The sequence below is a fragment of the Ornithorhynchus anatinus genome, chromosome 1 (genome assembly GCF_004115215.2).
Source record: "Ornithorhynchus anatinus isolate Pmale09 chromosome 1, mOrnAna1.pri.v4, whole genome shotgun sequence".
NCBI classification, from domain to species: Eukaryota; Metazoa; Chordata; class Mammalia; order Monotremata; family Ornithorhynchidae; genus Ornithorhynchus; species Ornithorhynchus anatinus.
In genome coordinates, this window is record NC_041728.1 from 168,197,695 (window position 1) to 168,223,502 (window position 25,808).

The following is a 25,808-nucleotide window of genomic DNA, read 5'->3' on the forward strand; positions in this document are numbered from 1 at the left end:
AGCCAGTGAAGGGTCCGCTTTGTCGGCTTTCCACCGGAGGATCGTCTCTATTGCTAAACCGTACTTTCCGAGCGCTTAGTACAGCGCTCTGCCCACAGTAAGCGCTCGATAAATACAGCGCTTAACAAATGCCAACATTCTTCCTCTTCTTATTATTATTGGGAAGTTACTACGGTAATGGTGAGCGCCCCAGGGTGAAAATACCCCCGGGGAAGGGGGGAGGAATCAATTGTTGCCCTAGAAAAGGAATGAGCGGGGCATCAGAAGGGGCTTAGGTCCTGAAGGTTGAGCTCCGAGACGGTGGGCGGAATTGGGCCCTGGGTAGAGACACCCCCGTGACCACCCCTCCCCCCCCCCGAATCGGCCTGGCAGAGTGAGGGGAAAGCGGACCTGCACAAATAATAATAATAATGTTGGTATCTGTTAAGCGCTTACTCTGTGCCGAGCACCGTTGTAAGCGCTGGGGGAGATCCGGGGTCATCGGGTCGTCCCACGGGAGGCTCACAGTCTTCATCCCCATTTTCCAGACGAGGCGACTGAGGCACCGAGAAGTGAAGTGACTTGCCCCAAGTCACGCGGCTGACGGGTGGCGGAGCCGGGATTCGAACCCGTGAAGACATCTTGAATCTCAGTGTGGCTCAGTGGCAAGAGCCCGGGCTTGGGAGTCAGAGGTCATGGGCTCGAATCCCAGCTCTGCCGCTTGTCAGCTGTGTGACTGTGGGCGAGTCACTTCACTTCTCTGGGCAAGTGTTCCCTCGTCTGGAAAATGGGGATGAAGACTGGGAGCCTCACGTGGGACGACCTGATTCCCCTGTATCTCCCCCAGCGCTTAGAACGGTGCTCGGCACATAGTAGGCGCTTAACGAATACCAACATTATTATTATTATTATTTTTATCCCTGAAGAATCTTCCAGAATCTAGGACTGACTTGACAGCACCGACTTTCCTGGCACCACCTCTATTTAAATCGCCTTCCTTTGCCCATTTTTCTTTGCTCTTTTAGGATTTTACGGTGTTTGGAGGCAGTCTGTCTGGAGCCCACGCCCAGAAGATTTGTAAGGTAAACTTTTTTTTTGGTAAGAGGAAAGCCAGCCTCCCCTGACAGACGTTGTTTGCCTGTTTATGGAGCAGAGAAGCAGGGTGGCCCGGTGGTTAGAGCACGGGTCTGCGAGTCAGAAGGACCCGGGTTCTAATTCTCTCTCTGCCACACAGGGGAAGCAGCGTGGCTCAGCGGAAAGAGCCCGGGCTTCGGAGTCAGAGGTCATGGGTTCGACTCCCGGCTCTGCCACTTGTCAGCTGTGGGGACCGTGGGCGAGTCACTGCACTTCTCCGGGCCTCAGTTACCTCATCTGGAAAATGGGGATTGACCGTGGGACGACCTGATGACCCTGGATCTCCCCCAGCGCTTAGTACAGTGCTCTGCACATAGTAAGCGCTTAACAAATACCGACATTATTATTATTATTATTATTATTCATTAGGGGAGGTGGGTTTGGGGATAGCTCCATGTGGTTTTCTGGGCTCTTTTGAGGCTCGAATGAGATTTTGAGGGAGAACTTAAATCCAAACCAAACTGCATAGATCTCCTAGGGACTCTCCTAGGACTAATAGCGTTTGGAAAATTCAGATGACCAAAAGTTAATCGTAACAATTTTGGTATTTAAGTCCTTGCTATGTGCCATGCACTGTAATAATAATGTATTAATAATAATGATAATCATAATAATGATGCTGGTATTTGTGAAGCACTTACTACGTGCCAAGCACTGTTCTAAGCGCTGAGGTATTCATTCAGTAGTATTTATTGAGCGCTTACTATGTGCGGAGCACTGTACTAAGCACTTGGAATTGGAATGTATATATAGTACGTGTATATATATATGTATATACACACCTGTCAGCTGTGTGACTGTGGGCAAGTCACTTTACTTCTCTGGGCCTCAGTTCCCTCATCTGTAAAATGGGGATGAAGACTGTGAGCCTCACGTGGGACAACCTGATGACCCTGGATCTCCCCCAGCGCTTAGATCAGTGCTCTGCACATAGTAAGCGCTTAACAAATACCAACATTATTATTATATGGGGCTCACACTCTTAATCCCCCTTTTAAGAGAAGCAGTGTGGCTTAGTGGCAAGAGCCTGGGCTTGGGAGTCAGAGGTCATGGGTTCTAATCCCGCTCCGCCACCTGTCTGCTGTGTGGCCTGGGGCAAGTCACTTCACTTCTCCGGGCCTCAGTTCCCTCATCTGTCAAATGGGGATTAAGACTGTGAGCCCCATGTGGGACAACCTGATTACCTCGTATCTACCCCTTGTATCTATCGTTTATAAATAAACGACATTTATATCATTTAGACCGTGAGCCGTTCGTTGGGCAGGATTGTCTCTGTGGCCGAATTCTCCATTCCAAGCGCTTAGAACAGTGCTTGGCACATAGTAAGCGTTTAACAAATACCGGCATTATTATTATTATTATAGATGAGGTAACTGAGGTCCAGAGAAGTTAAGTGATTTGCCCGAGGTCACACAGCAGACAAGTGGGGGAGTCGAGATTAGAAACCAGGTCCTTCTGACTCCCCGGCCTCTGCTCGAACCACTAAGCTACGCTGCTTCTCTACGCTTACGCTTCAGTGCGCGTCGACGGAGCGATAAGGAGAAAAACGTAGACAAATAAAGTCAGAGATAAAGAAAGTGGAACTGTGTATGCATGAAGACTGAGGAGGGTGCAGATATGTACATATCTATAATTCCATTTATTTATACCAATGCCTGTGTACTCGTTCTGAGGTGTGTGTATATCGCTATAATTCTATTTATATTCCTTCATTCAGTCGTATTTATTGAGCGCTTACTATGTGCAGGGCACTGTACTAAGCGCTTGGAACGGACAGTTCGGCAACAGATCGAGACGATCCCTGCCCAACGACGGGCTCACGGTCTAAACGATAGAAATGATTTATATTGATGCCCGTTTCCTTGTTTTGCTGTCTGTCTCCCCCCTTCTAGACCGTGAGCCCGTGGTGGGCGGGGATTGGCTCTCCCTGTTGTTGAATTGTACTTTCCAAGCGCTTAGTACAGTGCTCTGCACACAGTAAGGGGCTCCGTAAATCAACCTGATGCCCCTGGATCTCCTCCAGAGCTTAGAACGGTGCTCGGCACATAGTGAGCGCTTAACGAATACCAACGTTATCGTAAACACGGCTGAACGAATCAATAAGTGCGAGAGTCGGCCGAAAGGGTGACGGGGCTCGGGGTTTTGGGAAATTAATGGGGGGCGGGATCGTGGGAGACAGTGGGGTTTGAATGTTTGGCAGAGCCGTGGTCTGTCTGCTGGGATGAGGGAGGGACTCCCAAGCCGCGGGGAAGAGGGTGAGCGAGGGAGGGGGTGGAGGCGGGAGGCTCGATGATGTTGGTATTTGTTAAGCGCTTACTCTGTGCAGAGCACCGTTCTAAGCGCTGGGGGAGATACAGGGTCATCAGGTGGTCCCACGTGGGGCTCACGGCCTTAACTCCCATTTTACAGGTGAGGTCACCGAAAGAGAAGTGAAGTGACTCGCCTACGGTCGCACAGCTGCCGAGTGGCGGAGCCGGGATTCGAACCCTTGACCTCTGACTCCCAAGCCCGGGCTCTTTCCACTGAGCCACGCTGCTTCTAGACCCGGGGGCAGATAGAAAGTCGGCTCGGGAGGGGCCAGGACGGCAAAGGTGGGGGGAATAGGAGGGAAGCAGCGTGGGCCTCGGGGGCACGAGCCCGGCCCCCACCCCGGCCCCGCCGCTTGTCCGCGGCGTGACCCCGGCCAAGTCGCTTCGCTTCTCTGGGCCTCAGTTCCCTCGTCTGGAGAATGGGGATGAACGCCGGGAACCCCATGTGGGACAGGGACAGGCATCCGACCTGACTAGCTTGTGGCTACCCCAGTGCTCAGTACGGTGCCTGGCCATCAGGGCGGGGCCATCAGCTGAGCGCGGGGATTCTTTTGGCCCCGACCCGGCGTGCCCCGTGCAGATTATGGACCAGGCGATGGTGGTGGGAGCGCCGGTGATTGGACTGAATGACTCCGGAGGGGCCCGGATCCAGGAGGGCGTGGAATCGCTGGCCGGCTACGCCGATATCTTCCTGGTAAGACGGCGGCCCGCGGCACCGCTCCGAGCTGCTCCTCGAGACCCAGGTGCGATGGAGAGGGAGGGGTCTTGGCAGAGATGTGCCACGGCTCTCTCCCGGCCCCGGGGGGGGCTCCTCTCTGCCCCTGGCTTTCGGGGGGAGGCACCTCGCATTCCCTGGCCCTGGGGGGGGCATCTCTCTTCACCTGGTCATGATGGGCAAGGGGGCGGGGGCCCCTCTTTTCCCCCAGCCCCGGCGGGACGCACCTCTAATCACCCGGCCCGGGGTTGGGGAGGGGCTCTTCTCTTCCCCTCGCTCTGGTAGGGGGCACCTCTCTTCCCCTGGCCCTGGGGAGGGGGGGCATTTAAGCGGCATGGCTCAGTGGAAAGAGCCCAGGCTTGGGAGTCAGAGGTCATGGGTCCGAATCCCGGCTCTGCCACTGGGCAGCCGGATGACCGGGGGCAAGGCACTTCACTTCTCTGGGCCTCAGTTCCCTCATCTGGAAAAGGGGGATGAAGACCGTGAGCCTCACATGGGGCAACCTGGTTACCCCAGCGCTTGGAACAGTGCTCTGCACATAGTAAGCGCTTAACGAATACCGGCATTATTATGAGAAGCAGCGGGGCTCAGTGGAAGGAGCTCGGGCTTGGGAGTCGGAGGTGGTGGGACCGAATCCCGGCTCCGACACCGGGCAGCCGGGTGACCGGGGGCAAGTCACTTCACTTCTCTGGGCCTCAGTTCCCTCATCTGGAAAAGGGGGACGAAGACCGGGAGCCTCACGTGGGGCAACCTGATGACCCTGGATCTCCCCCAGCGCTTAGAACAGTGCTCGGCACATAGTAAGCGCTTGACAAGTACCGACATTATTATTATTATTATTATTTCTCTTCCCCCGGCCCTGGTAGGGGGCATTCTCTTCACCTGGCTTTGGGGGAGCATCTCCCCTAAGTGGGGGAGCATCTCCCTTCCCCTGGCCCTGGGGGGGGGGGGGGCACCTCTCTTCTTCTGGCCCTGGGGGGGCAGCTCTCTTCTGCCGGCCGGGCGTGCTTAATGGGGTGGGATCGAGAGGGTCCGAAAGAGCCACGTGAGCAAACCCCCTCCCGGCTGGTCATTTCGATCGGCAGCGGGCGGGGGGACGGGTGGGTTGCCCAGCTCTCCCCGCCTAGACGCTAAACTCCTTGGGGGCCGGGAGCGTGTCCGTTAGATCGTTAAATCGTCCTCTCCCAAGCGCCGAGTACAGTGCACGCGGTAGGCGCTCAGTAAATACGATGGACTGACTGGCTGACTCGGGTACTCGGGGACGCGGCCTCCGCGGAGCTCCCGTGGGAGAGGGGGACGGGTCCCCGCGTCCCCCAGCTATCCGGGGGAGGAAAGAGCCGCCCCGTCCGGGGCCGGACGGGTTGCCGCCGGGCTCCCCTCGTGCGGGGGGCGACCCCGCGGGGGAGACGGATCCGCCGAAGGGACCGGCGTCACCTGACGACCCTCCCGGGGGCTCCGGCTTCGCAGAGGAACGTGCAGGCTTCCGGGGTGATCCCGCAGATCTCCTTGATCATGGGGCCGTGCGCCGGAGGGGCCGTCTATTCCCCCGCCCTCACCGACTTCACCTTCATGGTCAAGGTAAGCCCGGGCCCGCGGGGAGGGGGACGCCTGGCCCCCAATAAACCGGGCCGGTACGGTCTCTTGGGGTCGCGAGGGGCAGGTGTGTGTATTCGTTCGTTCATTCAGTAGTATTTATTGAGCGCCTACTGTGTGCAGAGCACTGGACTAAACGCTTGGAACGTACAATTCGGCAACAGATAGAGACGATCCCTGCCCATCGACGGGCTCACACCCTGATCGGGGGAGACGGACGGACAAAGACGAGTCGACTTAATCGCGATAAATAGGATCGAGGGGATGGACGCCTCATTAACAAAATAAATAGGGGAATAAAAATATAGACAAATGAGGACAGTGCTGAGGGGAAGGGAGAGGGGGAGGAGCAGAGGGAAAGGGGGGAAAAGGGGGCTCAGCCGAGGGGAGGTGAAGGGGCAGAGACGGAGCAGAGGGAAAAGGGGAAGCTCAGTGTGGGAAGACCTCTTGGAGGAGGTGAGCTCTCCGTAGGGCTTCGAAGGGGGGAAGAGAGTCTTGTCTTCCGCCGTCGAGTCGTCTCCGGCCCGTAGCGACACCACGGACACGTCTCTCCCGGAACGTCCCGCTCTCCGTCCGCCATCGTTCCGTTAGTGGATCCGGAGAGTCTTCTCGGTAAAAAGCGGTCTCTCGTGGCCGCCCTCCGCGCGGTAAACTCCAGTCTCCGCCCCCGACTCTCTCCCGTGCCGCCGCCGCCCGGCGCGGGGGAGTTGCGACTCGTAGCCGACGGCCTTCCGCGCGCTGGCCACCGCCCGAGCTAGGAATGGAAGGGACAGGCCTCGGCTCGACTCTCCCTCCCGTAGCCGAGCCCGGTAGACGACCGGGAACTCTCCAGGTGTGACCCTGAGGGGGTTGCGTGTGCACTTCTCCCCCGATTAGACCGCGAGCCCGTCACTGGGCAGGGACCGTCTCTACCTGTTGCCGACCTGTCCGTTCCAAGCGCTTAGTACCGTGCTCTGCACGTAGTAAGCGCTCAGTAAATACCACCGAGTGAATATACGCACGTATATTCTCGCTGCGTGTGCATGTGTGGTGTTTGCGTTGCCAGGGGTCGGAGGCTCGTGAGTGTGGGTCGAAGGGAGCGCGTTTCGTCGTCAGCTGTCGATAGTATTTCCCGTGCACCTGCCCTGTGCAGAGCACTGTTCCCAGTCCGGTGCGGGGCTGGGGGGGGGATCAGTAGAGGGAAAGGGCACGGACCCTGTCCTCAAGGAGCTCACGATCCAACGGTGTGCAGGTACACAAATTATTTATTATTTTTCTTCTCATCATTCACAATAATAATAGCATTTAAGCGCTTCCTAAGTGCCAAACGCCCTACTTAGCACCGGGGTCAGAACGAGGTCACCATCACCGAGAGCACTTACTCTGTGCGGAGCACTTGGGAGGGTACAGCCCGGCAGAGTTGGCGGACGTCTTCCCCACCCGCGAGCTTCCAGTCTACGAGGGGAGCTTCGACGCGGCCCCCGTCGCGCCGAGGAAGCGAGGCCGAGGGGCCGCGAAGGCCGGACGGGGCCACGCCGGGGAGGCGCCTGGGCCGGAGAGGCCGGTGCTCGCGCTCTCCCGGTTTCTGACGGCGGGAGGGGTCCGTCCGTGCGCAGCTCAGATAGAGAGAGCTGCCCCCGGTCTCCCCGGATTCGTATCTACCCCTCGGTAAACCCCGAAGGTAGTCGTCAGCTGTGTGACTGTGGGCAAGTCACTTCACTTCTCTCGGCCTCAGTTCCCTCATCTGGAAAATGGGGGTGAAGACCGTGAGCCTCACGTGGGACGACCTCATTCCCCTGCGTGGCTCAGTGGAAAAGAGCCCGGGTTTCGGAGTCAGAGGTCATGAGTTCGACCCCCGGCTCGGCCACTTGTCAGCTGTGCGACCGTGGGCGAGTCGCTTCACTTCTCCGTGCCTCGGTGACCTCATCTGGAAAATGGGGATTGACTGTGAGCCTCAGGTGGGACAACCTCATTCCCCTGTATAGAACAGTGCTCTGCACATAGTAAGCCCTTAACAAATACCAACATTATTATTATGATTGTTATTACCCCAGCGCTTAGAACAGTGCTCCGCATAGAGTAAGCGCTTAACAAATACCAACATTATCATTATTAAGCCTTCCAACGATACCGGAACTAATCAGAGTGATGGAGCTTTGGAGAGTTAAAGTGCCCGATGAATTCTCAGCCTGCCGAAGGAACATTTCCCCCGCTTTTCCTCGGCTCCCCCTCCCCGCTCGCTCCCTTTCTCTCCCCCTCCTCCCCACCCCACGGCACTTGTGCGTGTACATATTTATAATTTTATTTATATTAATGCCTGTCTCCTTGCTTCGATGTGTATATGTATATCTGTCATTCTGTCTATACTGATGCTATTGAGGCCCGTTGACTTCTTTTGCTGTCCGTCTCCCCGCTTCTAGACTATAAGTCCGTTGTGGGCAGGGATTCATTCATTCATTCACTCAGTAGTATTTATTGAGCGCTTACTATGCGCAGAGCACTGTACTAAGCGCTTGGAATGTACAAATCGGTAACAGAGACCGTCCCTGCCCTTTGACGGACTAAATCGGGGGAGACGGACAGACGAGAACAATAGCAATAAATTCCAAGCGCTTAGATCCCGGCTCCGCCCCTTGGCAGCTGTGTGAGCGTGGGCAAGTCACTTCACTTCCCTGGGCCTCAGCTCCCTCATCTGTAAAATGGGGATGAAGACTGGGAGCCTCCCGTGGGACGACCCGATGACCCTGTATCTCCCCCAGCGCTTAGATCGGTGCTCCGCACGGAGTAAGCGCTTAACAAATACCAGCGTTATTAGTATTCCCGTGCTCTGCACACAGTAAGTTCTCAATAAAAACGATTGATTGATTGAATGAATTTGGAGAAGGAGCGTGGCCTAGCGGATAGAGCCCAGGGCCGGGAATGAGAAGAGCCTGGGTTCTAATCCCAGCTCCGCCGTTTCGGTCTCGTCCGTCTCGCCGCCGACCCCCGGCCCACGTCCTGCCTCCTCGAATCCCACGGACCGTGACCCTCCCCGCTTTCGAAGCCTTACTGACGGCCCGTCTCCTCCAAGAAGCCTTCCTTGACTAAGCCCCGTTTTCCTCTTCTCCCACTCCCTTCGGCGTCACCGTGACTTGCTCCCTTTATTCACCCGAGCCCCACAGCCCCTATGTCCATATCTGTCATTTATCTATCTACAGTAATGTCTGCCTCCCCCTCCATTCATTCAATAGTATTTATTGGGCGCTTACTATGTGCAGAGCACTGTACTAACTGCTTGGAGTAGAGACAATCCCTGCCCGGTGACGGGCCCACAGTCTAATCGGGGGAGACTGTAAGCTCGTTGCGGGCAAGGGAATGTGTCTGTTGTTACATTGTACTCTTCCAAGCACTTAGTACGGCGCTCTGCACGCATTCATTCAATAGTATTTATTGAGCGCTTACCACGTGCAGAGCACTGTACTTGGAATGTGCAAATCGGTAACGGAGAGAGGCAGTCCCCGCCCTCTGACGGGCTCACGGTCTAATCGGGGGGAGACGGACGGACGAGAAGGATGGCGATAAATAGAATCAAGATAAATAGAATCACGCAGTAAGCGCTCAGTAAATACGAATGACTGAACGACTTGGGGCAGGCCACTTCACTTCTCTAGGCCTCAGTTCCCTCATCTGTAAAATGGGGATTAAGACCGGGAGCCGCGTATGGGACAGGGCCTGCGTCCAACCCGATTAAGTCGTATCTACCCGGCGCTTAGAACGGCGCTTTGTGCATGGTAAGCACTGGGCAAATACCATTTTTTTAAAAAAAAAATACATATTATTTTTCATTGGGCCGTCTCCGATTTCAGGATACCTCCTACCTCTTCATCACCGGGCCTGACGTGGTCAAGTCCGTCACCAACGAGGACGTCACCCAGGAGGAACTCGGGGGAGCAAAGACCCACACCACCATGTCAGGTGAGCCCGCTTGCCACAGATCAGTCAGCCAGTGGGAAGCAGCGCGGCTCAGTGGAAAGAGCCCGGGCTTGGGAGTCAGAGGTCGTGGGTTCGAATCCCGCCCCGGCCACTTATCAGCTGTGTGACTGTGGGCGAGTCACTTCGCTTCTCTGGGCCTCCTCTGTAAAATGGGGATGAAGACTGTGAGGCTCATGCGGGACAACCCGATGACCCTGTAAGTACCCCAGCGCCTAGAACGGTGCTCGGCACATAGGTAAGCGCTTAACGAATACCAACGTTATTATTTATTGGGAGAAGCAGCGGGGCTCAGTGGAAGGAGCCCGGCCTTGGGAGTCCGAGGACGTGGGTTCTAATCTGGCTCAGCCACTCGTCTGCTGTGGGGCCTTGGGCAAGCCGCTTCTCGGTGCCTCAGTTCCCTCATCTGTCAAATGGGGATTACGACTGTGAGCCCCACGTGGGACGTCCTGATTACCTCGTGTCTACTCCGGCGCTTAGAACAGTGCTTGGCCAATAATAAGCGCTTAATAAATACCACCTATATTTTTTTATTGAGCACCTACTGTTTGCAGAGCGCCGTACTGAGCGCTGGGAACAGCGGAGTACAATAGAGTTGGTGGACACGTCCCCTGCCCTCAAGGAGTGAAGAATCCACTTTCAGATCACTTGCTACCCGGGGAGCTTTCCACCAGCCTGGGGGTTAGCAATCTCGTGGCTCAGCGGAAAGAGCCCGGGCTTGGGAGTCAGAGGTCATGGGTTCGAATGCCGGCTCCGCCACCTGTCGGCTGGGTGACCGTGGGCAAGTCACTTCCCTTCTCTGCGCCTCAGTGACCTCATCTGCAAAATGGGGATGAAGACTGTGAGCCCCACGGGGGACCACCCGATGACCCCGTATCTCCCCCAGCGCTTAGAACGGTGCTCTGCACGTAGTAAGCGCTTAACAAATACCAACATTATTATTATTATTATTATTATTATCTGGGTCAGTCAATCAATCAGTTAATGGTATCTGTTGAGCGCTTACTGTGTGCAGTCCACTGTACTAAGCGCTTGGGAGAGTCAAATGCAACAGGGTGGGTAGACACGTTCCCTGCCCACAAGGAGCTTAAAGTCTAGAGAGGAGCTTACCGACTACAGCCTGTTCCGGAGCTCCTGTAATAATAATAATGTTGGTATTTGTTAAGCGCTTACTATGTGCCAAGCACGGTTCTAAGCGCTGCGGGAGATCCAAGCTAATTCACTCAGTAGTATTTATCAAGCGCTTACTATGTGCAGAGCACTGTACTGAGCGCTTGGAATGGACAAATCGGCCACAGGCAGAGACGGTCCCTGCCTTTCGATGGGCTCGTTCCACGTGGGGCTCGCAGTCTCCGTCCCCATTTTCCAGATGAGGCCCAGAGAATAATAATGATAATGTTGGTATTCGTTAAGCGCTTACTATGTGCCGAGCACCGTTCTAAGCGCTGGGGGAGACACAGGGGAATCAGGTGATCCCACGTGGGGCTCCAGTCTTCATCCCCATTTGACAGATGAGGTCGCTGAGGCCCAGAGAAGTGAAGTGACTCGCCCACGGTCACACAGCTGACAGGTGGCAGAGCCGGGATTCGAACCCATGACCTCTGACCCCAAAGCCTGTGCTCTTTCCACTGAGCCACGCTAAGTGACTTGCCTAAGGTCACACAGCTGACGAGCGGCAGAGCCGGGATTCGAACCCACGACCTCCGCCTCCCAAGCCCGGGCTCTTGCCACCGAGCCGCGCCGCTTCTCTGTATGAGTCTCCCCCGGCCCCCTCGGCTGTCTCCCCGCTGCCGGCCAGCCCCCGGCTCCGGGGAGGCGAGGCCGAATCCTCCCTGTGCTCTGGTTCTGCCTCTCCAGGTGTGGCCCATCGCGCTTTCGAGAATGACGTGGACGCCTTGTTCAACCTCCGCGAGTTCTTCGACTACCTCCCCCTGAGCAACGAGGACCCGGCCCCGGCCCGGGAATGTCACGACCCATGGTGAGCGGCCCTCGGGCCGGCGGGGGGGGCGGTCGGGGCCGAGGCGGGGGGCCGGTGACCCCGCTCCACCGGCCTCGCTCGGAGCGGGACGGATCCATCTCCGTCCGTCCCGCTCTCTCCCTCTCTCCTCATTCATTCATTCGGTCGTATTTGTCGAGCGCTTCCTGGGTGCAGAGCACTGTGTGCTGAGCACTCTTCCCCCCTCCTTCGTCTCGCTCTCCTCTCCTCCCCCGCCCCTCGTCCCTGCACCCCCGTGTGAGAAAAAGAACTCAGGAGCCAAGGCCCGTTGGGGTTTCGGGATCTGGCCGTCCGCCTGTCCCCAGTTGAGCCCTATATTCGTAATAACGGTGGTATCCGTTAAGCGCTCACCATGTGCAGAGCACCGTTCTAAGCGCTGGGGGAGATCCAGGGTCCCACGTGAGGCTCACAGGCTTCATCGCCATTTTACGGATGAGGAAACTGAGGCACAGAGAAGTGAAGTGACTTGCCCCCAGTCCCGCAGTTCCCAAGCGGCAGAGCCGGGATCCGAACCCACGACCTCCGACTCCCGAGGCCGGGCTCTTTCCGCTGCTCCTAGGTTAGAGCCCGGGCCTGAGAATCAGAAGAAGCGGAATCGGAGGTCCGACCCCATTTGCCCGCATCCACCCCGGCGCTGAGTACGGGCGCTCGGCGCACAGTGAGCCCTTCACAAATACCACAGTTATCGGGAGGAGTACTCGGCGGGTACCGGCCGGGGGGCCTCGCCCGGGCGCCGCGGGTTCCTCGGGCGCCGTCGGGACGGGTCGCGGTCAGCAGCCGACGTTCCCTTCTCCCGTCGCGTCTCTCCCAAGCGATCGCCCGGTCCCCGAACTCGACACCGTGGTCCCGTTGGAGTCCACCAAGGCCTACGACATGGCGGACATCGTACGCTCGGTGAGCGGGTCGCGGGGAGCGGAGGCTCCGCGGCCGGACGGAGGCGGGGCCCCGCCCTTTCGTTCATCCGGTGGTATTTATCGAGCGCTCACTAGGCGCAGAGCACTGGACTGAGCGCTTGGGACGGACAGATCGGCGACAGACGGGGACGGTCCCCGCCCGTCGACGGGCTCACGGTCGAATCGGGGGAGGCGGTAGCAATTAACAGAATCAAGGGGATGAACATTTCATTAAAACGGTAGCAGTCAAGAGAATCGAGGGGACGGACATCTCATGATCAAAATAAATAGGGTAATAAAAATACAGACGATCGAGCGAACGAGCCCCGCTGCGGCGGCCGGTGGCGGGGCGCGGTGCAGCGGGCGCATCCTCCGTCCAAACGGCTCTGATCGGCGGTCCCGGACGCGGGGGGGCTCTGGGAGGAGGAGGAGGAGCGTGGCCTAGTGACAAGGGCGTGGGCCTAGGAGTCAGAAGGAGGCGGGTTCTAATCCCGGCTCCGCCCCTTGTCTGCCGTGTGACCTTGGGAAGTCACTTCACTTCCCTGGGCCTCAGTTCCCTCATCGGGAAAATGGGGATTGAGACCGTGAGCCCCGTGGGGGACGGGGACTGGGTCCAACCTGATCAACCTGGACCTACCGCAGCCCTCGGGACGGTGCTTGGCACTTAGTAAATGCTTAACGAATGCCGCAGTTTATTGTAATGATGTTGGTATTCGTTAAGCGCTCACTATGTGCCGAGCACTGTTCTGAGCGCCGGGGGAGACGCAGGGGAATCGGGTTGTCCCACGTGGGGCTCACGGTCCCCAGTTTACAGCTGAGGGCACTGAGGCCCAGAGAAGTGAAGCGACTCGCCCGCAGTCACACAGGTGGCAGAGCCGGGATTCGAACCCCCGACCTCCGACTCCCAAGCCCGGGCTCTTTCCACTGAGCCACGCTGCTTCTTATTATCTAGATTATTATTATTATTAGGAGGGGAGGTGACAGGTCCAGAGAGGTGGTTGCAGGCCTGGGGCCCAGCCGACAGTCCCGCCACTGGATTTTGGAGCTCCCTGTGTTTGGTAGTGGGAAACAGTGTGGCTCGGTGGAAAGAGCCCGGGCTTGGGAGTCAGAGGTCGTGGGTTCGAATCCCGGCTCAGCCGCCTGTCCGCTGTGTGACTTTGGGCCAGTCGCTTTACTTCTCTGCGCCTCAGTTCCCGCATCTGTAAAATGGGGATTGAGACCGAGCCCCACGGGGGACAACCTCATCACCTCGTATCCTCCCCAGCGCTTCGAGCGGTGCTGCGCACATAGTAAGCGCTTAACAAATGTCATCATTAGTATTATTATTATTATTATTATTATTAGTGAGGTGGATACAAGCAGATCGGGTTGGACACAGTCCCTGTCCCACGTAGGGCTCACAGTCCCAATCCCCGTTTTTCAGATGCAGGAACTGAGGCCCAGAGAAGGGGAATCACTTGCCCAAGGTCACACATCTTGCATTCATTCAGTTGTATTTATTGAGCGCTTACTGTGTGCAAAGCACTGTACTAAGCGATGGCGGAGCCCGGATTAGAACCCATGACCTACTGACCCCCAGGCGCACTGTCTGTCCACTACCCTATGCTACTTCAGAGCAGCGTGGGCTCCGTGGAAAGAGCCCGGACTCGGGAGTCAGAGGTCGCGGGTTCGAATCCAGGCTCTGGCGCTTGTCAGCTGTGTGACCGTGGGCGAGTCACTTCACTTCTCTGGGCCTCAGTTCCCTCATCTGGAAAATGGGGATGAAGACTGTGAGCCTCACGTGGGACAATCTGATGACCCTGGATCTCCCCCAGCGCTTAGAACGGTGCTCTGCGCATAGCGAGTGCTTAACAAATACCAACATCATCATTGTTATTATTATTATTATTATTATTGTTATCATTCTCCATTCGTCACGCTGCTTCTCTCAGAACTGGGGCCCTTGTAAGGTGGGGGGCTCTGTGTCATTCTGTTTGTTTTTTGAAATGGTGTTAAGCGCTTACCGTGTGTCAAACACTGTCCTAGTCATAATAATAATAATTATGGTATTTGTTAATAATAACGTTGACATTTGTTAAGTGCTTATAATCTGTGCAGAGCACTGTTCTGAGCATTGTCCCACATGAGGCTCACGGTTAATCCCCATTTTATAGACGAGGTCACTGAGGCCCGGAGAAGTGAAGTGACCTGCCCACAGTCACACGGCTGCCAAGTGGCGGGGCCAGGATTCGAACCCATGACATGTGACTCCAAAGCCCAGGCTCTTTCCACTGAGCCACGCTGCTTCCCCAGTTTCAATCCCCATTTTACAGAGGAGGTCACTGAGGCCCAGAGAAGCGAAGCGACTTGCCCGCGGTCACCCCGCCGCCAAGTGGCGGAGCCGGCATTCGAACCCATGACCTCCGACCGCCAGGCCCGGGCTCCCTCCACGGAGCCACGCCGCCTCCGGTTGCCCGCGCCGGTCACTCGTTCGTCGGGGCGGTCGGTCGATGGAGCGCTCACCGCGGGCAGAGCGCCGCACTGAGCGCTCGGGAGAGGGACGCCATGACGTGAAACGGGCACGTTCCCTGCCGACGTCTGACGGCGCCTGAGGCCGGGGCCCCGGGGACCCCCGGAAGGCGCGGCGCGGAAGCCGACCGCGGCGGGACGCCAGCGGCCGGATGGCAGTATTGGCACCCGCCCCCCGCGCCCTCCCGCCCGGCGTCCTTGGGCCCCGAAGGCCGCGGAGGCTGACTCCCGGCCGAGTGCCTCCCCGCGACCCGACGGGCGGGAGCCCGATCAGACCCTAGACCCGTCGCCGGGCAGGGGCCGTCCCCCGTCCGCTGCCGAATTGTCCGTCCCGAGCGCTCGGTACGGCGCCCTGCCCGTAGCGGGCGCTCAGTAAACCCGAACGGACGAACCCCCTCCGACCCGCAGGTGGTGGACGAGCGGGAGTTCTTCGAGATCATGCCCGGGTACGCCAAGAACCTCGTCGTCGGCTTCGCGAGGATGAGCGGGAGGACGGTGGGCGTGGTGGGCAACCAGCCCAAGGTGGCGTCAGGTAGGGGGCGGCGCCCTCGCGGGGTGGGGTGGGGCGGCGCCCCGAGGGTCACCTCCCCCTGCGAGAGAGAGAGAGAGAGAAAACCCGCCGATCCCGGGCCGGCCGGGGAGCGCCCGCTCGGTAAGGCGGCCGTTCAAGTGGCTTGGGGCTCGGTGGAGCGGCCGCTGCTCAGCCAGGCCGGGTTGGGCACGGGGAGGTGCTCAGTAAATAGCCACCCTCGATGGGGCCAGCGGGGAGACCGTCGCTCGGGGCGCGGCCTTGGAAGGGGGGCGGCACCGTGAGGCCGCCTTGCCGGTGACCGATATTCATTCGGTAGTACTTGAGAATACTGTTAGAGAAGCAGAACATAGTGAGCGCTTAACAAATACCAACATTATTACTAGGAATAATGTTGGCATTTGAGCGCATACTATGTGCCGAGCACCGTCCTAAGCGCTGGGGGAGATACGGGGTCATCGGGTTGTCCCACGGGAGACTCACGGTCTTCATCCCCATTTTCCAGATGAGGGAACCGAGGCACAGAGAAGTGACTTGCCCCCAGCCGCACAGCTGACGAGCGGCAGACTGAGCGCTTACTATGTGCAGGGCACTGTACCGAGCGCTTGGAAGGGACAGTTCGGCAACAGATAGAGACCCTCCCTGCCCAGTGACGGGCTCACGGTCATCCTTTCGTTCGGTTCATTCATTTAATGGTATTTATTGAGCGCTTACTAGGTGCAGGATGCTGCACTAAGCGCTTGGAATGGACAACTGGGCAACAGAGACCGTCCCCGCCCATCGACGGGCTCACGGTCCGCTCGGGGGGGGGTGGGGGGGACAGACGGACAAAGACAAGACGACTTAGTCACGATAAATAGAACCAAGGGGACGGACACCTCGTTAACAAAAGAAATAGGGGAATAAAAATCTAGACAGGTGAGCACAGTGCTGAGGGGAAGGGGCAGAGGGAAAGGGGGCTTAGCTGAGGGGAGGGGGAGGGGGGAACCGATACGGAGCTGTGGGAGGCGGCCTCGATACGGCGGGGGAGCGGGGGTCCCCCATCTGCTTCACGGGGGACGCGGGAGGCAGCTTCGACGCGGGGGGCGGGGGCGGGACTTATTTATAAGCCGCGGGAAGAGGGAGCAAGGCCCCGGAAGGGCCGGGGCCCCGGGGGTGGGGCCCGGGGGTCTCGGATCTCGGACCTCCCGCGAGCCGGGCCGCGGATCGGGGGTCTCGGCCCCCGCGGCGGGCAGCGTGGCCGCGGTCGGGGGAGGCCCCTCCTCCGGGTGGTGAGCTGGGTGGGGGGAGGGTCCTCGGCCGCATCCGTGGGATGGGAATGAGGCGGGGGGGGCGGGGGGGCTTCGGGCCCACGGGTGGTCGGTGAGAGTGGTGCGGGGGGGGTCTCACCCCCGCGGGCGGCGTCTCTGGCAACACGAGCGCAGGGAGGGAGCGAGAAATCCAGGCCTCCCCTCTCCCCTCCGGTTTCCCTCTCCGCCTCAGGGTGCCTGGACATCAACTCTTCCGTGAAAGGGGCCCGCTTCGTCCGCTTCTGCGACGCCTTCAACATCCCGCTCGTCACCTTTGTGGACGTGCCCGGCTTTCTGCCCGGTAAGGGGGGCGGGGGGGGGGGGGTCCGCGGAGGAGGGAAGGGACAGGAAGGCGGAGGGAGAGGGGGGCGGGGCGGGGGGCGGGGGGACCCCCGCGCCCCATCCGGCGCCGGCTCGGCACCCGTCGCCGCTGCCGCTCCTCGGCGGGAGGCCGGGGCGAAAGATCCGGCGTCTCCCCCGGCCCGCTGCCGGGCCGCGTATTTCGTCGTCTCCCCCGGCGCCCGTCTCGGGGAGGGGGAGGGCCCGGGGGTGGGCCCGGGGGCGGGAGGGGGGTCGGTGCGACGGGCACCCGCGGTGTCCACGGCAGGGACGGCCCAGGAGTACGGGGGCATCATCCGCCACGGAGCCAAGCTCCTCTACGCCTTCGCCGAAGCCACCGTGCCCAAGATCACGGTCATCACCAGAAAGGTAAGGAGGGGCCGCCCCGCGCCCTCTGCCCCGCGCCCCCCGCCTCCTCCCCCGCCCACCCCAGGCTGCCGGGGAACGGGGTCCCCGGGGGTGGCGGGGCAGAAGGGGCGGGGGGGAAGGCGGGGAAATGGGGAAGGCGCCGCCGGCCGCAGGCCGGAGCCGGGCGCCCGCCACGGACCCCGGCCCGCTCCGAGGGGTTGACCGTCGCCATGCGGCGGGAGGGGGAGACCGACCTCCCCACGCCTCCCCGCCGTCAGTGACGTTGGTATCTGTCGAGCGCTCACGCTGTTCTAAGCGCTGGGGGAGGTCCAGGGTCATCAGGTTGTCCCACGTGAGGCTCACAGTCCCAATCCCCGTTTTCCGGATGAGGGAACTGAGGCCCAGAGAAGCGACTGGCCCGAGGTCACGCAGCTGCCGAGGGGCGGGGCCGGGATTCGAACCCACGACCCCTGACCCCCGAGCCCGGGCTCTTGCCGCCGAGCTGCTTCTCCGGCGTCCCTCTGGTGTCCGTCCCTGCGGGGGTGCCCCGGCCCCGGGGCGTCCAGCCCCCCGGTTGATAGTGATGGTGGGATCTGTGGAGCGCTTACCGTGTGTCAGGCACTGATCTGAGCACCAGGAGCGACCTAATCAGCTTGGACCCAGTGTCCCACGCGGGGCTCACAGTCTTAATCCCCTTTTTCCAGACGAGGTAACTGAGGCACGGAGAAGTGAAGCGACTCGAGCGAGGTCACACGGCAGAGGCGGGGGAAGCCGGGAAGCAGAGCCCGGGTCCTTCTGCCTCCCGGGCCCGGGTTTCATCCACTGGGCCGTGCTGCTTCCCGGCCCCTTCCCCCGGGGGGGCTGAGGCCTCCACGTCAGCTCTTTGGCCCCCACACCGACCCCCGTCTGTCGGGGCTCGGGGGCGTCTGGGCAGCAGAGAGCTCGCCTCCTCCGAGAGGCCTTCCCAGACTGAGCCTCCCCTTTTCCCCCTGCTCCCCCTCTACCAGCCCCTTCACCTCCCCTCAGCTAAGCCCCCTTTTCCCCCCCTTTCCCTCCGCTCCCCCCCCCCCCTTCCCCTCCCCTCGGCACCGCGCTCGTCCGCTCCACTGTCTATATTTTTATTACCCTATTTATTTTGTTAATGAGATGTCCGTCCCCTCGATTCTATTTATCGCTGCTGTTTTCATCTCTCTTCCCCCGACTAGACCGGGAGCCCGTCAGTGAGCAGGGATGGTCTCCTCTATCTGTTGCCGAACTGTACATTCCAAGCGCTTAGTACGGTGCCCTGCCCGCCGTCAGCGCTCAGTAAATACAGTCGAGTTAGAGAAGCAGCGTGGCTCAGTGGGAGGAGCACGGGCTGAGGAGTCAGAGGTCACGGGTTCGATTCCCGGCTCCGTCAGCCGCCCCATCTGGGCAATGGGGGTGAAGACCGTGAGCCTCACGTGGGCCAACCCGACGACCCCGTATCTCCCCCAGCGCTTAGCACGGTGCCCGGCACATAGCGCGTGACAAATCCCAACGTCATTATTGTTATCATCATTCAATTCCAGGCTTACGGAGGGGCCTACGACGTGATGAGCTCCAAACACCTGCGGGGAGATGTCAACTATGCCTGGCCCACCGCCGAGATCGCTGTCATGGGGGCGAAGGTGCCCCGGCCCCCGCCCCCCCGTCGGCACCCGGCCCCGTCAGGCCCGGGGAGGGGGGACGGGGAGAGGGTCCGGCCCCGCGCCCCTCGGTCGCCACCCGCCCTCCGGCTCGCTGCCCCGGTGACCTTTAACCTCCCTCTCCCGCCCTCGGACGGACGCCGGCGCGGGCGGGCGGGGTTGGGGGGCTGGGGCGGGCGGGCCCCCGCCTCCCTTTAGGTCTTCCCCGGATTTTGCAGGGCGCCGTGGAGATCATCTTCAAAGGAGCCCAGGATGTGGCCCAGGCCCAGGCGGAGTACGTAGAGAAGTTCGCCAACCCTTTCCCGGCCGCAGTGAGAGGTGACGTCCGTCCGCCCCGCTCCGCTGGCCCCGCGGCCCGCCGGGACACCGAGGGGTCGGGGCCGGGGGGGGTGCCGGGTCGGCCCGCTACGGCGGGAACGAGAGGCGGGGGACCCGTCGCTCAATCCGCGGTGCTTAGTGAAGGCCTCCGCTGGGGAGAGCTCAGGATCAAGGAAAGAATGCGTCGGTGGCATTGGTTGTATCCTGCTCTCCCAAGTGCTCGGTACAGTGCTTTGCACACGGAAGGGGCTCGGTAAATACAATTGACGGACCAGAAGGGGCCTCGGGCAGCCCGGCGAGACCAGCTGGGCCCTCGATCCGCTGCAAGAGGCTAGTGGAGGGGGAGACCGATGATGGCGGCGTCCGTTAAGCCCTCGCTGCCTGCCGAGCGCTTTACTGAGCGCTGGGGTAGATAGGAGATCGTCAGATCGGCCACGGTCCCCGCCCCGCGTGGGGCTCCCTGTCTGCGAACATCCTCCCTCCTCGAATCCGACGGACGATGCCTCTCCGCCACTTCGAGGCCTCGTTGAGGGCCCGTCTCCTCCGGGAGGCCTTCCCTGACTGAGCCCCCCACCTTTCCTCTTCTCCCCCTCCCTCCTGAGTCGCCCTGCCTTGCTGTCTCTGTTCACCCCCCCCCTCCCAGCCCCACCCCACTTAGGTCCGTATCCATAATTCACTTATTTCTATTAACGTCTGTCTCCCCCCGTCTAGACTGTAAGCTCTTTGTGAGCAGGGAGTGTGTGTCTTGTTTACTGTTGTGTGGTACTCTCCCAAGTGCTCACTACAGCGCTCTGCACACAGTAAGTTAGAGAAGCGGCGTGGCTCAGTGAAAATAGCCCGGGCTTGGGAGTCGGAGGTCCTGGATTCGAATCCCGGCCCCGGCCACTTGGCAGCTGCGTGACTGTGGGCAAGTCACTTCACTTACAGGTCCCTCATCTGTAAAATGGGGATTAACTGGGAGGCTCACGTGGGCCAACCCGATGACCCCCCCCATCTCCCCCAGCGCTTAGAACGGTGCCCTGCACAGAGTAAGCGCTTAACGCATACCAGCGTTATCGTTATTAAGTGCTCAGTAAAGCCGACCGCGTGAGGGAGAATGACCGACAGGTCAGTGGTTATGGGGAGGCGAAAGGGGAATGCAGTTTTCCTTCAGCTATCCGTTTCCCCTCCTCAGCGCGGGGGGCGATCGGGGTCAGCGTTGCTGCAGGGGTCATTTGGGGGCAAAGACCATGCATTTACCGTCCCCCCCGGGTGACTTCGGCAGGATTCGTCGATGACATCATCCAGCCGTCTTCCACTCGCCTCCGCATCTGCCGGGACCTGGACGTGCTGGCCAGCAAAAAGCAATCCAGCCCTTGGAAGAAGCACGCCAATATTCCTCTCTGAGCCGAGTTTGGAACCCGGGGGTGGGAGGTAGGGGGGAGAAGTCCCTCCGCCCCTCCCGCCCCCAGGACCCTTTTTAATTTAAAATCGTTATTAGCTGAGAATGATCTGCGGAGGGGAGAGGGGACTGACTCTCTTTGCCAAACTGAATAAAACCGGAGTCAAAATGTTTGCGTCAGAGCCCGTCAGATCTGATCCCGAGGCCTCTTGGGCCCAGCTCACCAAAGCGCCACGACAGCTGGGAGGGAAGGCCCGTCGCCTGGGATTCAGATAGCAGAAACGCGGTGGCGCCAATCACGAGACCGGGTCTTACTACGTGCCCTGAAACCTGAGGGAGCGCGTCGTCGACACCGTGAGCTACTCGGGTAGATGTGCGCAGCCCGGGGGGAGGGGGGCGGTGCCCCATCTCCTCGAGGCGTTCGATCCGAGATGCCAAGTGGAATCCTCACCGTATAATAATGGCGATGTTGGTATTCGTTAGGCGCTTACTGTGTGCAGGGCACCGTTCTAAGCGCCGGGGGGAGATCCGGGGTGATCGGGTTGCCCCACGTCAGGCTGGCGGGCTTCGCCCCCATTTTACAGATGAGGTAACCGAGGCCCAGAGAAGTGAAGTGACCTGCCCAAAGTCCACAGCTGACGAGCGGCAGAGCTGGGATTAGAACCCACGACCTCTGGCTCCCAAGCCCGGTCTCTTTCCACTGAGCCATGCTGCTTTCAATCAGTCGTATTTTTTGAGTACTTTCATTCATTCCTTCACTCATCCGGTAGTATTTATTGAGCGCTTAATGCGTGCAGAGCACTGTACTGAGCGCTTGGGATGGACAGTTCGGCAACAGATAGAGACGGTCCCCGCCCAACGACGGGCTCACGGTCTAAGCGGGGGAGACAGCAAAGCGACGCAGAGCGAAACAAAAACAAGACGACATCAAGATAAATGGAATCGAGGAGATGTACACCTTATTAACAAAATAAATAGGGTAATAAATAATATGTACAAATGAGCACAGCACTTACCGTGTGCGGAGCACTGTACTAAGCGCTTGGGGAGAACAATACAACGCTATCACAGACACATTCACAACCCACCAAGAGCTTAACCTTATAGGCCAACTGAGTCAAGCCAGCCCAAACCTCTCCTTGCTGGGGCCGAGGGAGTCTGTGCCAGAAGGTGATATGCACTTTTTTTTAAGGTAGCATTAAGCGCTTACTATGTGTCAAACACTGTTCTAAGCTGCTGGGGTAGATGATGGTAATGATGATGATGGCACTGGTTAAGCGTTTACCCGGTGCCAAGCACCGTTGTGAGTGCTGGGCTAGATACGAGGTAGTCAGGTTGTCTCACATGGAGCTCACAGTCTTAATCCCCAGTTTACAGATGAGGTCACTGAGGCACCGAGAAGTCAATGGACTTGCCCAAAGTCACCCAACTGATAAGCGGCAGAGCTGGGATTAGAACACACGACCTCTTAATAATACCAATAATGATGGCATTTGTTAAGCGCTTACTAAGCGCTGGGAGGATACAAGGTGATCAGGTTGTCCCACGTGGGGCTCACCGTCTTAACGCCCCTTTTACAGTTGAGGTAACTGAGGCCCAGAGACGTTAAGTCACTTGCCCAAAGTCACCCAGCTGGCAGGCGGCCGAGCAGGGATTTGAACCCAGGACCTCTGACTCCCAAGCCCGGCCTCTTTCCACCAAGTCACTCTGCGAACGAGTTTGGACGCAGTCCCTGTCCCGTGTGGCGCTCACGATCTAAGTAGGAGGGAACAACAGGAGAACCGAGGCCCAGAGAGGTGAAGCGAGTTGCCCCAGGTCACATAGGAAGCGATTGGCAGGGCCAGAATTAGAACCCGGGTCCTCTGACTCTCAAGCCCTTGCTCTTTTCACTAGGTCCTGCTGCTTCTCCAAGGACCTGTAGGACTTCCTAGTTTCGTAGCTCTGCTCGCTTGGCTAGGGGAAGCAGCGTGGCTCGGTGGAAAGAGCCCGGGCTTGGGAGTCAGAGGTCATGGGTTCGAATGCCACTGGTCAGCTGTGTGACGGTGGGCAAGTCACTTCTCTGGGCCTCAGTTCCCTCATCTGTAAAATGGGGATGAAGACTGTGAGCCTCACGTGGAACAACCCGATTCCCCTGTGTCCACCCCAGCGCTTAGAACAGTGCTCGGCACGTAGTAAGCGCTTAACAAATACCAACGTTATTATTGGCTGGGGAGGCAGCATATCATCGTCATCATCATCGTCACGTACGTCCACCGTCCTGGCCATTTCCCCCGTGATCCCCCGGCCACCACCAGCCCATTGCCTTCTGGCAAATGCCTCCAAACCAGCCTGCTCACAACCAGTGCTCTGGAGAGGCACAGGTTGACAGGGTGGCTCAGTATATAGATGTTGGTATTTGTTAAGCGCTTACTATGTGCAGAGCACTGTTCTAAGCGCTGGGATAGACACGGGGTAATCAGGCTGTCCCACGTGAGGCTCACAGTCTTCATCCCCATTTGACAGAGGAGGTCACTGAGGCCCAGAGAAGGGAAGTGACTGGCCCACAGTCACACGGCTGACGCGTGGCAGAGCCGGGATTCGAACCCGTGACGTCCGACTCCCAAACCCGGGCTCTTCCCACTGAGCCCCGCTGCTTCTCAAAATAAGCGTGTTGGTATTTGTGAAGCACTTACTATGGGCAGAGCACTGTTTTAAGCGCTGGGGGAGATCCAGGGTCATCAGTACTGGGTTTATCCTCTGACCAACCAATAAAGGTAATAATATTTGTGGTATTTAAGCGCTTACTACATGCCAGAAACTGTACTAAGCGCTGGGAGGGCGGGTGGAATTGCAAGCAAATCGAGCTGGACCCAGTCCCCGTCCCACACGGGGCTCACAGTCTTAACCCCTATTTTACAGATGATTTAACAGATCCAGAGAAGAGAGGTGACTTGCCCAACGTCACCCATCAGACAAGTGGTGGAGTGCGGAATTAGAACCCATGACTTTCTGACTCGCAGGCCCACGCTCTGGTCACTAGGCCATGCTGCGTCTCAAGGCTACATCCCTCGTGGGTTCGAATCCCGGCTCCGCCACTTGTCAGCTGTGTGACCGTGGGCAAGTCACTTCACTTCTCTGGGCCTCAGTTCCCTCATCTCTAAAATGGGGATGAAGACCGTGAGCCTCACGTGGGCCAACCTCATTCCCCTGGATCTCCCCCAGCGCTTAGAACGGTGCTCGGCCCCTAGTAGGTAGGCGCTTAACAAATGCCAACATTATTATGATAAGAGGAGGATATTTAGCTCAGAAAGTGTCATGCGTTGAAAAGAGTCTACACCGTAGTCCGGAAGGGAAGGAGTTCAGCCTTCAACAGAACTTCACGTCTCTGGCTGCGGTCGTGGGATCTTACACAGGAATCCCTTTAATCCCACAAAAGATAAAATGCGTGGGATTCTCTCCGAGGACAGCACCTGGAAAAAAGGAATCCTCCATCGCTTTCAGCCACATTGACCGTTGGTGATATGGCCTCGGGGCTCAGACTTTAGAGAAGCAGCGTGGCCTAACGGAAAGAGCCCGGGGTTGGGAGTCAGAGATCATGGGTTCAAATCCCGGCACCGCCGCTTGTCAGCTGTGTGACTTTGGGCAAGTCGCTTCACGTCTCTGGGCCTCAATTCCCTCATCTGGAAAATGGGGATGAAGACTGTGAGCCCCACGTGGGACAACCTGATCCCCTTGTGTCCTCCCTAGCCCTTAGAACAGTGCTTCGCACTTAGTAAGCGCTTAACAGGTGCCAACATAATTAGTGTTATTATTATTAATCCGGGAACCTGGGTTCTAATCCCAGCTCTATAGCCGACAGTTTGCCGTATGACTTTGGGCAAGGCTCTTCACTTCTCTGTGCCTCAGTCGCCTCATCTGTAAAATGGGGATTAAATCCTCCTCCATCCAATTTAGACTTTGAGCCCCGTGTGGGACAGGAGTGTGTCTACCCTGATAATCCTGTGTTTACCCCAGCGCTTAGAACAGTGCTTTGATCAATCAATCTGTGGTATCTACTGAGTAGTAATGTTGGCATTTGGTATTTAAGCGCTTACTATGCGCAGAGCGCTGTTCTAAGCGCTGGGGTAGATACAGGGTAATCAGGTTGCCCCACGTGAGGCTCACGGTCTTCATCCCCATCTTCCAGATGAGGGAACTGAGGCCCAGAGAAGTGAAGTGACTCGCCCACAGTCACCCAGCTGCCAAGTGGCAGAGCCGGGATTCGAACCCATGACCTCTGACTCCCAAGCCCGGGCTCTTGCCACTGAGCCACGCTGCTTCTCCTGGAGACTGCACGAAGTGCTTGGGAGAGTACGATGCAACGGAGTTGGTAAACAAACACATTCCCTGCCCACCATGAGTTTACAGTCTATATGGGGAGAACTTGACCCACAGTAGGAGCTAAACAAATACATTTTTTAAAAAAAAGGATCAAATACCCAGAATAATCAACCCAGAATCCCAGACCACCAAGAACTGGACCAGAGAAAACTCATATGTACGTGATATTAGACAGTATCTCTCGGCGCCGGCAACCGATGCCAAAAAACGGCCCATAAAATGCCTCTAGCGAAAGAGGATCCGCATCAGATCTCCTGTTTTATAGAATCTGTATTAATATTACAGGGAGCCTGACTGAAGCAGGGAGGAGCCTCAGGCCTCTTCCCTCCAAGGAATCAAATAATCATTAATATCTATTAAGTATCTACCGCGTGTAGATCACTAGACCGTGCATTCGGGGGAGTATAGTAGAGTTAGTAGACGAACCTTGCCCTCGAGGATTTTACGAGTCTAGTGGGAGACGGGCAGTATAATCAATTATACATAGGGGAAGTAATGGCATT

The 25,808-nt window shown here is 58.2% G+C and overlaps 1 protein-coding gene across 2 annotated transcripts in view; it reads left to right on the forward strand.

Moving 5' to 3' along the window:
* PCCB (propionyl-CoA carboxylase subunit beta) overlaps window positions 1-21,119 on the forward strand; it is a 32,875-nt gene extending 11,756 nt beyond the window's left edge. For both annotated transcript variants that reach the window (XM_029071344.2, XM_029071335.1), the window contains 12 exons: window positions 1,005-1,061; window positions 4,003-4,116; window positions 5,605-5,715; window positions 9,555-9,663; window positions 11,536-11,656; window positions 12,487-12,568; window positions 15,484-15,607; window positions 17,087-17,194; window positions 17,501-17,601; window positions 19,131-19,229; window positions 19,466-19,565; window positions 20,830-21,119. In XM_029071344.2, coding sequence (XP_028927177.1) covers window positions 1,005-1,061; window positions 4,003-4,116; window positions 5,605-5,715; window positions 9,555-9,663; window positions 11,536-11,656; window positions 12,487-12,568; window positions 15,484-15,607; window positions 17,087-17,194; window positions 17,501-17,601; window positions 19,131-19,229; window positions 19,466-19,565; window positions 20,830-20,951 — 1,248 coding nt within the window. In that variant the 3' untranslated portion in view covers window positions 20,952-21,119. The remainder of the gene's footprint in view (window positions 1-1,004; window positions 1,062-4,002; window positions 4,117-5,604; window positions 5,716-9,554; window positions 9,664-11,535; window positions 11,657-12,486; window positions 12,569-15,483; window positions 15,608-17,086; window positions 17,195-17,500; window positions 17,602-19,130; window positions 19,230-19,465; window positions 19,566-20,829) is intronic.
* The last annotated feature ends 4,689 nt before the right edge of the window (window positions 21,120-25,808 follow it).